We start from the raw sequence: 13,693 nt of genomic DNA, 5'->3' as shown, positions 1-13,693 counted from the left end.
GAGAACCAAAGGAAGCCTTTGTAGCAACCTTTGATGTGGCAGCTTATGAAATGCTTTATAAAATCCAAGTGCACCACATCCACAGACTTGCTTTACCACCTTATCTAAATGTCCTCAAGGAACTCAAATAAATGAAATAAACATGATTTCCCTTTCACAAAACAGTTTGGCATGCCTGATCCTATTGTGATTTTAAAAAAGTTTTCAGCTATAAGCTCCTTAATAGTGGATTCTAGCAATTTTGCGATGACAAATGTTAGGCCAACTCGCCAATAGCTTCCCGCTTTCAGTCTCCCTCCTTTCTGGAATAAAGATGTTGCATTTGCTATTTTCCCAATCCAGTGGGACACATCCAAAATCCAATAAATTTTGGAAGATTATAACCAATGCCTCTACTGTGCGGAGTCTGCACGTTCTCCCAATGTCTGCGTGGCTTTCCTCTGGGTGCTCCGGTTTCCTCTCACAAGCCCCAAAAGACGTGCTATTAGGTAATTTGGACATTCTGAATTCTCCCTGAACAGGCGCCGGAGTGTACTGACAGTAACTTCATTGCAGTGTTAATGTAAGCCTACTTGTGACACTAATAAAGATTATTATATTATATTATCACTGCAGCCACTTATTTTAAGACCCTTGGATGCAGGCCATCTGGTCCATGGGACTTGTCAGCCTTTGAGCTAATCATTTTCCCAAAACTTTTCCATGATGATCGTGAAATATCCTTGGGAATACAGTGAAGGATAACACAAAATAGGGCAGCACGGTAGCATTGTGGATAGCACAATTGCTTCACAGCTCCAGGGTCCCAGGTTCGATTCCGGCTTGGGTCACTGTCTGTGCGGAGTCTGCACATCCTCCCCGTGTGTGCGTAGGTTTCCCCTGGGTGCTCCGGTTTCCTCCCGGAGTCCAAAGATGTGCAGGTTAGATGGAATGGTCATGATAAATTGCCCTTAGTGTCCAAAATTGCCCTTAGTGTTGGGTGGGGTTACTGGGTTATGGGGATAGGGTGGAGGTGTTGACGTTGGGTAGGGTGCTCTTTCCAAGAGCCGGTGCAGACCCGATGGGCCAAATGGCCTCCTTCTGCACTGTAAATTCTATGATAATCTATGATAATCTGTTCAATGTCTCGCCATTTCCTTGTTTTCCATCATCAATTTCCAAGACTCAACTCTCTCAGAGAGCTTTAGTTACCCTATTCCTATTTAAAATCTTGTAGAAACCCATACTATTAATTTTATATTACTAGCTACCTTTCTCTCACCCTTTACTTTCTCGCTCTATTTTTTTCTTCCTCTATTTTTTTTTTTAAGAAAAGGTCATTCTTTACGGGTCCTCTCTCACAATTCAGTCCAATCTTCTGACCTACCACCACTAACTTTTGCAATTTTGTATAGTGCTTATTTTAAACTTGATACTATCCTTAACTTCCTTATTTAGCCACCGATAATGAAACCTTCTCAAAGAGTCTATAGTTCTCACCGAGATAAACCTTTGCTGCGAGTTATTAAATATCTTCTTTGAAGTCTGCCACTGTCCTACAGTTTGACGTAGTTCCCCAGTAGTTCCGTAGGGCCTCATGGTAGCATGGTGGTTAGCATCAATGCTTCACAGCTCCAGGGTCCCAGGTTCGATTCCCGGCTGGGTCACTGTCTGTGTGGAGTCTGCACGTCCTCCCTGTGTGTGCGTGGGTTTCCTCCGGGTGCTCCGGTTTCCTCCCACAGTCCAAAGATGTGCGGGTTAGGTGGATTGGCCATGCTAAATTGCCCGTAGTGGAAGGTTAATGGGGGGATTGTTGGGTTACGGGTATACGGGTTACGTGGGTTTAAGTGGGGTGATCATTGCTCGACACAACATCGAGGGCCGAAGGGCCTGTTCTGTGCTGTACTGTTCTATTCTATTCTTTCAATCCAAGGTCATTCCTCACTATTTTTTTTTTTTTATAATTTAGATTACCCAATTATTTTTTCCAATTAAGGGGCAATTTAGCGTCGCCAATCCACCTACTCTGCACATTTTTGGGTTGTGGGGGCGAAACCCACGCAGACACGGGGAGAATGTGCAAACTCCACACGGACAGTGACCCAGAGCCGGGATCGAACCTGGGACCTCAGCGCGGTGAGGCGGTTGTGCTAACCACTAGGCCACCGTGCTGCCCCATTCCTCACTATTATAATGATGACATCCTTAACAGAGTTGTCACATCACATTTTCCCAGTTTCCTGTCTGTTCAAAATGTCAAATACCCATCAATATTCAGGTCCCAGTCTTGGTCACCTTGTAACCATATCTGTATAATGGCTATCATATCATACATATTTACTTCTATCTCTGCTGACAATTCATCAATTTTGTTACCAATGTTGCATGCATTCTGACATGCAGCTTTTAACTCTGCCTTTTTACCATTTTTGCAATCTCTGGCCTTATTTGCTGGTGCACTCTTAAGTTTGTCCCCTGTCTCTTCCTGCCACACTCTGGTGCTCATACCCAGATCACTATCCTGCTCTATTATCTCATTGTTTCCCCTTTGATTTATTCCATCTCCTCTCACATAATCCCTCCCCCTTTAGTTCAAAGCAAACTCTACCGCTCTAGTTACACAATTCGCCAGCACACTGGTCTCAGCAGGGTTCAAGTGAAGACTGTCCCAATGGTACAACTCCCCCATTTCCCAGTACCAATGCTCCATGATTAAAAAGCCATTTGGCTCACACTAGTCTTTGAGCCACACATTCATTTTTTAAATCTCATTTAGATTTGCTCATGGCTCAGGTAATAAACCAGAGATTATTGCCCTTGAAGTTCTGCTTTCTAATTTAATTTTTCTGTGGCTTCATCTGAGTGAATCTCTTGAGATTGCTCTTCATGACCTTGATATCTTTGTTAAAGTAGGGCACTCAAATGTGTCCCAAATAATAATACTTTACTAATTGTGCTACAAACCTTTTGTCACGCCTGTTGTTGAAGAAAGGGTTAGATTGAAGTTGTTCGTATAATAACTTGATTTCTGCCAGGCCAGGCAAGAATATTAAAACAGCACCTATTGGAATAATCAAATTAAATTTAAATTAAAATAACAGACATGAAGGGCAGCACGGTGGCCTAGTGGTTAGCACAACCGCCTCATGGCGCTGAGGTCCCAGGTTCGATCACGGCTCTGGGTCACTGTCCGTGTGGAGTTTGCATATTCTCCCCGTGTCTGCGTGGGTTTCGCCCCCACAACCCAAAAAATGTGCAGTGTAGGTGGATTGGCCACGCTAAATTGCCCCTTAATTGGAAAAAATAATTGGGTAATCTAAATTTATAAAAAAAAATAAAAATAAAAAAAAAATAAAAAAAAATAACAGACATGAAAAATGACTCTGTTGTTCTCGCACTTTGCACTACCTTTGTAACTGCCAGGTAATCACAAAGATTTATAATTGAGATTTTTTTCAAGCAACTAAGCTTCCTTAATCAAAGGCAACCAGCTATCCTGTTCACTTTTAGCACTTGTAAGTGAGCCTTACAACAAGCTCGGCAAAAGCTTGGGGGGAGGGGGTGAAGCAGACATTCCGTTTCAATTTCCAAGATAATGCCGTGATCAATCGGTAATGACATGCCTGGTTTGAATTTAAACAAATGCTTGACAGTTAACTGTTCCCTGGTGCGTTCACCATGGTGATGCCTCTACCAATCAGAGTCACTTGCCAATCAATCAGCACTCTCTTTTCATGCAATATACATGATGTTTACCTTCACAATTGATATTCTTGCGAAGGTGTATGCTTGTAATATCTAACTCTAAACAAATAGAAAAGTTGGAAAGCTCTGTCCTTTAAGAACTGATTTTCTAGAAAAGAACAACGAGCGTCAAGTACTCTGGTATGTCCTGAGGTTGAGGAATAGTGTTGATTGAATGCAAGTCTTAACTCTGATTTCCTCTTTCTCCCAATCTGCTCTCAGTAAATATTTGTGTTCAACCATGAGGTTCATGACAATCATTTTTACAGGGAACACTGAGCAGGTTTCAATTGGGGCAAAACTGCACACTGACCCATTTGCTGCTGCATCAGTAAAATTGAGCTCTAAATATGCAAGATTCAATTATTATACATGTTGGTCAATGGCTGCTTACACAGCTCTTAGAAATTACAGCACGTGCATAGCAGACTGTACATGGCTCCACTAACCTGGAGGGTAATTGTGTTTTCCATCCACTATCCACTCTAGTAGAGCTTCTATTAAATCCAAGTTGACCTTGTCCATGTCCATACTAGCCATTGTCTTTAATACTGACTTACTAACCCCTAAAAAGAAAAGAAAGTCTTAACAAAACAATACGAGAATGTGCAGGCCTATGTGTATTGCTGCGTTTGCAGTGCAATTAACATGCACTCTAGCTGCATATAAACATATTCACTCTACTCCTTCCTAACGCTGATGGAGGCAGAGAGCACAGAGTCTCACTCTATGTGGATGACCTGCACCTGTATGTCTCAAAGCCACAAGAAGGACTGTGAGCAATCATGCAGATCCTGAAAGAGTTCGGAACCTTAACGGGTTACAAACTCAACCTGGGCAAAAGTGAAGCATCCCCAGTGAACCTAACGGGGGAGGGACAGAGCTGGAGGTGCTCCCATTTAAAACAGTCCAAAACAGATTCCGATATCTGGGGATCCAAATAGCCAGAGGCTGGACACAGATCCACAAGTGGAACCTGACTAGCCTGGTGGAGGAAGTTAAAAAGGATGAAGATGTCCCCCATGGCCCTCATCTGCGGCAACCACAAATTCCCCCCCCAGCCATGCTAGACACCACCTTTAGGAAATGGAGACAGGACGGGGGAACACTGACAGATAGGAACTTTTACGTAGGGCACAGACTGGCGACACTGGACGAACTGACAGAGGAATGGGAACTGCCGACAGGACAGGAAATGAGACACCTGCCAATAAAGCACTTCCTCCGTAAAGAGACAGTAGGATACCTCGGGGACCCGGAGACTACGCTATTAGAGGACCTGATAAATACAGACAGTAAAGAAGGGGGACTCGTTGAGAAAATGTATGGACAGATACTGGACAAAGCCTGAATACCACTGAACAAGACCAGATGGAAATGGGGGGATGCACTGGGGACAGAAGTGGGATGGGGACTCTGGAGCGAGCCATTGAGCAGAGCCAACTCCACCTACTCCCGCGCAAGGCTCAGCCTCATGCAGTTCAAAGTGGCGCACAGAGCGCACCTGACCAGAATCCGGATGAGCAGATTCTTCCCGGAGGTAGAGGACAAATGTGAACAGTGCCAGAGGGGCCCAACCAACCACACCCACATGTTCTGGGCTTGTCCCAAATTTGCTGGGTTCTGGACAGCCATCTCAGAGGCAATGTCCAAGGTGATGCCGTGCTCAAATGTGGCAGTTTTTGGGTATTGGAGCAGCCAGAACTACACATGGAGCAGAGGGCTGACACACTAGCTTTCACTTCCCTAGGTGCACGCTGAAGAATCCTGCTCAGCTGGCCGGGAAAGAAAAGAAGGGGGTAGGGGGGGGGGGGGGGGAAACACCCCCGAGACCAATGATGGGGCTGGCCGCAGGAGGGAACACACGACGAGCCAGACGGCAGCAGACTGTATATAGGAGAACTTAAGGGAAGGAAAAGACAAACCATTCTGTATTGTACAGTGAATGAATATGCCCAGCAATGCACATAATTGGGACAAAGATAGGGAGGTTCTAAAACACGAACAGAAATCGAGGCAGCACCGTTATTTTCACTGTTTGCACGCGTCCAGCCAGCAAAAAGCGGCAAAACATCCCATATCTTAAAATCCTCCTTCATCCCCTCCACCAATCAAGCCAATTTCAATCTATGCAGTTGGGACCAGCTCCGCGCCTCGGTCCACAAAGCTCGTCCCCACCGCCTTAAATGCTAACTCCCCTAATCTCCTTTCCTGTCCTCTGGCATTGATCTGGAACCTTTCCCATACCCAATATGATCCAAAAACCTGCCAAATTTCCCCAAGGTCTCCATAATCCCCACAATGCTGCCCATCGGGGCCAAAATATATAATAACAAATTATCTGCATAAAGCAAAATCCTATGCACCCTCCCACTCAATTCCTCAAAGCCATCGCCATGCCAACAGCTCTATTGCCATGCCAACGGCTCTATCGCCGAGGTGAACAGCATTTGGGAGAGCAGGCACCCCTGCCTCGTCCCGCGATGTGGCCCAAAGGACCCGAATCTCACTTGGTTCGTCCACACTCTCGCCACCAGCAACTTGTACAGCAGCTGGACCCAATCCACAAACCCCTGCCCAAACCGCAAACAAATATGCCCACTCCAGCCAATGAAAAGCCTTCCCCACGTCCAACACAACTGTTACTTCTACCTCCTGCCCCTCCGAGGGCATTAAGTGGCAGCATGGTAGCATTGTGGATAGCACAATCGCTTCACAGCTCCAGGGTCCCAGGTTCGATTCCGGCTTGGGTCACTGTCTGTGCGGAGTCTGCACATCCTCCCCGTGTGTGCGCGGGTTTCCTCCGGGTGCTCCGGTTTCCTCCCACAGTCCAAAGGTGTGCAGGTTAGGTGGATTGGCCATGATAAATTGCCCTTAGTGTCCAAAAGTGCCCTTAGTGTCCAAAATTGCCCTTAGTGTTGGGTGGGGTTACTGGGTTATGGGGATAGGGTGGAGGTGTGGACCTTGGGTAGGGTGCTCGTTCCAAGAGCTGGTGCAGACTTTATGGGCCGAATGGCCTCTTTCTGCACTATAAATTCTATGAAATTCTATGAAATAAGTAACCTCCGCACATTCGCCAACAACTGCCTTCACTTTACAAAACCAATTTAATCCTCCCCAATCAACCGCGTACGCAATCCTTAATCCGTGATGCAAGCACCTTTGCCAATAGTTTGCCATCAACATTCAATAACGATACCAGGCGGAGCTTTTGGCGGATTAGGGGGTATGCGAGCAGGTAAGGTTGCCATTCGAGGCTACGTGGAGTTGAATGACACGGAGGTCACAGCCGTCACATTGTGGGAGACACTCTAGGCTGTAGTTAGAGGCAAATGTATTTCTACACTGCTCCCAGGGGCTGTTTAGCTCACTGGGCTAAATCGCTGGCTTTGAAAGCAGACCAAGGCAAGCCAGCAGCATGGTTCGATTCCCGTAACAGCCTCCCCGAACAGGCGCCGGAATGTGCCGACTAGGGGCTTTTCACAGTAACCTCATTTGAAGCCTACTCGTGACAATAAGCGATTTTCATTTTCATTTCATTTCCAGGTCCTTATCCTTCTTTAAAATCGGGCAGATAGAAGCCGGTGACAAAGTAGGGGATGTTCCCCTCTCCCTCCCCTCATTATACACCCTCACCAGCATTGGCCCCAGTTGACCCTAGCTCCGCCACAAACTTTTTATCAAACTAATGGGAATCTGTCCAGCCTCAGGGCCTTACCCAGCTCTGCCCTGAACCTTTTATAAAACTCTACTGGGAACTCATGTGATCCCGGGGCCTTCCCCACCTACATCGACCCCATGCAGTGCATCACCTCCCTCAGATCAATCGGGGCCTCCAGACCCTGAACCGCCCCTCCACCACCTTGAGAAACTCCAATGCATCCAGGAACCGCTACATTCGCTCTTCCCCTGTCGGGGGCTCCGACTCATAGACCCTCCCGTAAAAGTCTTCAAATGCCCCATTCACCCCTCTGGGTCCATCACCATCTTATCCCTCTCATCCTTCACTTTACCAATCTCCCATGCCGCTGCCTGCTTCCTCAACTGATGGGCCAACATCCTACTCGCCTTCTCCCCATTCTCATACACTGCCCCTCTGGCCCTCCGCAATTGCCCCACTGCCTTCCCTATAGACACTGACGCAAACTCCATCTGGAGCCTCTGCCTCTCCTTCAGCAACACCTCCTCCGATGCCACCGAATACCTCCTGTACATCCTCAAGACCTCATCGACCAGCATTGCCCTCTCCTCCTGCTCAGTCTTCCCCCTGTGCGCCTAAATCGAAATAAAGCTGTTGGGCCTTCCCCTGAACAACTGCATATCCACCCAATGCAGGGCATCACAATCGCTGAATACTCCAAGACAGCCACCAGCAGCGTCTTGTCCATCACAAAACAATCAATCTGGGAATATACCCGGTGCACATGGGAGAAGTATGAAAACTCCTTTTCCCTCGTCCAGTGAGAGTTTCCAGCTCCCCTCCTTCTCCCATGTGCTCCATAAGCCTCCTGGCCACTTCGATACCCTTTGCTCTGCCAACGACTTCGGAGTCAACCAGTCCAGACCCGGGTCCAGGGCCATAATGATGTCACCCCCCAGAATCAACCGAAGCGTGTCCAGGTCCAGACTCTTCCTCAAAACCCGCCTCCTAAAATTCAAGTCGTCCCAATTCAGGGCATAAACGTTTTCCAAGACCATCGTCATCCCTTTCGGCTTCTCATTGACTATCATATACCTACCTCCCGGATCGGCTACAATGCTCCCCACCTCAAATGCCACACTCTTGTTAAAACTAAGTCTTCCGAAGCCTCCTTCCTCTGCTGCTGGAAATTTCCAATCAAAAACTCCACCAGCTGCTCCGTCGACCACTTGGTGGGTCGCACTGCCCCCTTGCCCTCTGCCATCTTCACCTGTGGCGGACCATGAAAACTGTCCTGCGCCAGCTGCTGTTTCCCGTGGCACTCCTCACCCTCTGATCCAGGCACCAATCTCACCAGAGTAGTATTACCTTCAGTGGGCACTTACAGACGTTTTGCACTCAAAAGTCCCCCCTACAAGTGTGGAAGGACCAACAAAATCCACCTTGAGCGGGAGCCACCAAACGTGCGACCACTCACTCCATGGTCACCACCGGAAGTCCAGAATACTTGATTATTTTACGGGGTGTGCATGTTGCTGGCAAGGACAACATTTGTTGCTCATCCTTAACTGCCCTTTAGGAAGGTGAGCTGCCTTCCTGAACCACTGAGGTCCATCTCGTGTGGGGTACACAGTGTTGTTAAGAAGGAAGTTCCAAGATTTTGACCCTATGACAGTGAAGGAACACCAACATATTCCAAGTCAGAATGGTGGGTGGCTTGGGGAAAGAGACTTCCAGGTGGTGGTATGCTCTTGGTGTGTGTGTGTGGGGGGTGGGGACTTCCAGGTGGTGGTATACCCTTGGGGTGTGTGTATGGGGGGGGGGCGGGGGGGGGGGGGGAGAAGCTTCCAGGTGGTGGTATGCCCTTGGGGTGTGTGTATGGGGGGGGGGGAAGAGGCTTCCAGGTGGTGGTACGCCCTTGGGGTGTGTGTGTATGGGGGGAGGGAAGAGGAGAGAAAGAGACTGCCAGATGGTGGTATGCCCGAGGGGTGTGTATATGGCGGCAGGGTGTGTGTGTGTGTGTGTGTGTGTGTGTGTGTGGTGGTGGGTGGGGGCGGGGGGGAAGAGAGGAAGAGGTCACGGGTTTGGCACCTTTGAGTTGCTGCAGTGCATCTTGTAGATCAACGTTTTTCAAACTTTTTTTGCCTGGTTTTGCCAACCAGCCATCTTTCGGGACCCTGCTTTTTGCTTACCATAGGTGAGCCTGCTTGGTCCTCACAATCTCACTTGCTTTGTCCTTCAATGTTGCATTTCTGCTAAGGGCTTCAGCTGATGATTTAAGTTCTCGTTGCATCGTTTGAAAAAGATCAAGAGGTTTGTCCTCAAATTTGCCATTCTTAGTCTTCAAATTCCTTTGGAGTTTTGAGGGCTTTAATCTTTCATTTGCCAGTATTTCCCTGCATACAACACATATGGGGCGGTATTCTCCGCCAGCTCCAAAAATCGCGGTTGCCGTCGTGAACTCGGCCGAGGTTCACGACAGCCTCGGGGCCCGCTCCCCACACCTAATTCATCCCCACCCGGGGGGCTAGGAGCGGGCCCCCATCGTTCCCGGCCGTGACCTCGGCTGCTGGAAATGATGCCCGAACGGCGCTTCGCGGATGTCATCCGTGCATGCGCAGGAACCCACGCATGCGCGAATGACATCAGCGCGCAGACGACGCGAACCTGCGCATGCACGGTGCCGTCTTTCTCCACCACCGCCCGGCAAGACGTGGCGGCTTGATCTTGCTGGGCGGCGGAGGGGAAAGAGTGCGTCCGTTTTGGACGCAGGCCCGACGATTGGTGGGCACCGATCGCAGGCCTGTCCCCTCCGGAGCACAGTCGCGGTGCTGCCGTGCCAATCGGGCCCCTGGATGCCCCAAACGGGCATCCGGCGCCCGTTTCACGAATGCAGCGACCAGGTGTGGTTGCTGCCGTGGTGAAATGGGCGTGAAGGGCCGGCCGCTTGGCCCATCAGGCGAGCGCCGATATTTCCGAGAGAGGGAGATGGGGGAGAATCGCGGGGGCGCCAGGGGGTGCGTAAAAAATGTCGGGAGGCCCTCCCATAATTCACCCACGCCACGTGGGGAGCGGAGAATTCCGTCCATGGGCTTTGCTTCCTGATATGCATTGGCACAATTAATAAAGCCGCACCAGGAGAAATCATCTTTATACTGCTTAGTTCCCGATTTCAGCTTCTTAGTGGGTTGTTCAGAGGCCCTGGAGCTCACACCAGCCCTGCTTTGTCCGGCCTTGGACTCTCCAGGTAAACTCTCTCCAGCAGATTCAGTTGCAAGATCCTGGCCCGTTTGTGTCTCTGTCTCTTTTTTTATTACAAACTGGTCCATCTTGAGTTCTTCACACACTCCTGTTGCTTGCTTTCTGGCAGCCATAAAATGGAAGAATCCCTCCTCCGTGATTTTGCAGCCAAAGTACGGATCGCGTGATGTTAGTGTACGGCTGGGCGCGTGACCTGCTCTCTGCCGCCACTTCTGGTGGGAAGATTCTGCGGTTTTTAAAAAGAAACTTGGTCCTGGGACAGCGCGCCAGGAAGAGACTGTACTGGGACAGCGCGCTGACGTCAGGAAGAGACTGTACTGGGACAGCGCCCTGACGTCAGGAAGAGACTGTACTGGGGCAGCGCGCTGACATCAGGAAGAGACTGTACTGGGGCAGCGCGCTGACGTCAGGAAGAGACTGTACTGGGGCAGCGCGCTGACGTCAGGAAGAGACTGGGCACCGGGCTTGTGCACTGCTGGATCTGCCTCATGGGGTATGCATGCGGACAGCATACTCTTTTGTTTACACAGTACTTGGCTTTCCCTGAGTTTTATCTGTGAAGACGGATAACTTAAAATACACCATTACAACTTAAATACACCATTACAGAAGGTTTCAAACATTAACACAGATTTCACATGCTGGTCTTTAAATTCTACCTGCCCTGCCCCAAGAGGAGAACCACACATCATTTCCTTTCTGTGATTGCTGCTGGTGCCTTCCACTTGGATCTCAGTTTAAGAACAAATAAATTGCTGCAATCCCTACAGATGCAGCTCTCACGTAATTCCTCCTCCCGGTGAAGGTGTAGGCATTGAAGTACTTGTGGAAGCCAGTGAACTGGTGCTGACTGCCAGCATGGTGACCCGCCATTCTCACCTCTCACACAGACTTCACTTGGCTGCTCTCCGTGTCCTTCACAGGCCCCGAGCTCCAACAGTCCCAATGCCAGAAGTACATCCCCGTCTCCACCTACTGGCCATTGCAAGAATGAGGCACCGGATAGGACGATAGGAAAGCTAATCATCCATTGAATAATCTTGGACGGCACCGTGATTAGCACTGATGCCTCACACCTCCAGGGACCCGGGTTCAATTCTACTCTTGGGTCACTGTCTGTGTGGAGTTTGCACTTTCTCCTAGTGTCTGCGTGGGTTTCCTCCGGGTGCTCCGGTTTCCTCCCACAGTCCAAAGATTTGCAGGTTAGGTGGATTGGCCATGGTAAATTGCCCCTTAGCATCCAACAATTAGGTGGGGTTACTAGGTGATGGGAATTGGGTGGAGGTGTGGGCTCAGGTAGGGTGCTCTTTCAAGGGCCGGTGTAGATCCGATATACCAAATGGCCTCCTTCGGCATTGCAAATTCTATTCTATGTGGATGGAATAAGGCAAAATGCTGCGACAACCTAAAAGCTGGTCGAGGCCATTGGGCACTTCTCCCGCGACCAGGAACAACGGATCGCTCCACAGCCTTCCCGACACGCGGTCACGACCCACACGCAGGTCCTGACCCGGAGTTTGAAAAATTCTGTTGTAGATAGTATACACTGTGCGTCGGTGATGGAGAATGTTTAAGGTGGAGGATGGGGGGCAATCAAGGGGGCTGCTTTGATCTCGATTGTCCCAAAGTTCTCGAGTGTTTGGACCTGCGCGCATCCAGGCAAGTGCAATGTATCCCATTACACTCCTGACTTAGTAAGAAGACATACAACACTAGTTTGAAGCCCAACAGGTTTATCTGGAGTCACTAGCTTTCGGAGCACAGCTCCATCATCAGGTCCTTACTTATGCTTTGTAGATGGTAGAAAGGCTTTGGGAAGTCAGGAGGCATGTTACTCTCCACAGAATTCCTAGCTTCTGACCTGCTATGTAGCCCCAATATTTATAAGGCTCGTCCAGTTCAGTTTCAGGTCAATGGTAAGTTCCAAGATGCTGATGTAATGGGGGATTCAGCAATTGCAATCCCATTAAACGTCAAAGGGAGATGGTTACATTCTCTCTTGCAGATGGTCATTGCCTGGCACATGTTGCACCAATGTTATTTGTCACTCATCAGCCCAAGCCTGAATATTATCCATATTTTGCTACATATGGACATGGATTGCTGCAGTATTGAAGTCCCGAATGGTGCTGAACATTGTGCAATGTAGAGTCATCAATGAACATCCCCACTTCTGACCTTAGGGTGGAGTGAGGGTCATTGGGGAAGCAACTGAAGATGGTTGGTCCGAGGACACTACCAAGGAACCCTTTCAACGATGCTCTGGGAGTGAGATGATTGGCTTCCAATAACCACAACCACCTCCCTTCGTGCTAGATATCATTCCAACTAGCAGGGCATCACCCCACTGATTTCCATTGACTTCAGTGTTGCTAGGGTTCTTTGATTCCACACTCAGTCAAATGCTGCCTGGATGTCAAGGCAGTCACTCTCACCTCACCTGTGGAGTTCAACTCTTTTGTCTTCCCACCCAGCTTACTCACTCTTCCAACTTCTTCCATCGGGCAGGAGATACAAAAGTCTGAGAACACGCAAACAGACTCAAAAACAGCTTTTTCCCCACTGTTACCAGACTCCTAAATGACCCTCTTATGGACTGACCTCATTAACACTACACCCCTGTAAGCTTCACCCAAGGCCAGTATTTATGTCGTTACATTGTGTACCTTGTGTTGCCCTATTATGTATTTCTTTTCTTTTATTTTCTTTTCCTGTACTTAATGATCTGTTGAGCTGCTTGCAGAAAAATGTTTTCACTGTATCTTGGTACACGTGACTTTAAACAAAATCTAATCCAATCCAATCTATGCTTGGATCAAGGCTGTAATGAGATCAAAAATGGAGTGTCCTGCCACACAGAGCAGGCTACTGCTTAGTGCCACTTGATACTACTAGCAATTGCCTCTTCCATCACTTTGCTGGTGGAGAATAGACTGATTGGTTGGACTACAGTTTCCTGCTTTTTGGGGACATGACAAAATGGGCAATTTTCCATATTGCCAGGTAGATGCCAATACTGGAACAGCTTGGCATGAGTTGGGATAGGGGCAGTAGAGATTTGGGTGAAAG

The 13,693-nt window shown here is 48.7% G+C and overlaps 1 protein-coding gene across 2 annotated transcripts in view; it reads right to left on the bottom strand.

Moving 5' to 3' along the window:
• Positions 1-13,693, bottom strand: part of dhx57 (DEAH (Asp-Glu-Ala-Asp/His) box polypeptide 57) — a 117,454-nt gene that overhangs the window by 33,182 nt on the left and 70,579 nt on the right. For both annotated transcript variants that reach the window (XM_038804237.1, XM_038804228.1), the window contains exons 13-14: positions 4,173-4,289; positions 2,944-3,040 (exon numbers count right to left, since the gene is read on the bottom strand). In XM_038804237.1, the coding sequence (XP_038660165.1) occupies positions 2,944-3,040; positions 4,173-4,289 (214 nt within the window). The remainder of the gene's footprint in view (positions 1-2,943; positions 3,041-4,172; positions 4,290-13,693) is intronic.

Source organism: Scyliorhinus canicula, chromosome 1 (genome assembly GCF_902713615.1).
Source record: "Scyliorhinus canicula chromosome 1, sScyCan1.1, whole genome shotgun sequence".
Lineage (NCBI taxonomy): Eukaryota > Metazoa > Chordata > Chondrichthyes > Carcharhiniformes > Scyliorhinidae > Scyliorhinus > Scyliorhinus canicula.
This window is presented reverse-complemented; position numbering and strand designations above follow the sequence as displayed.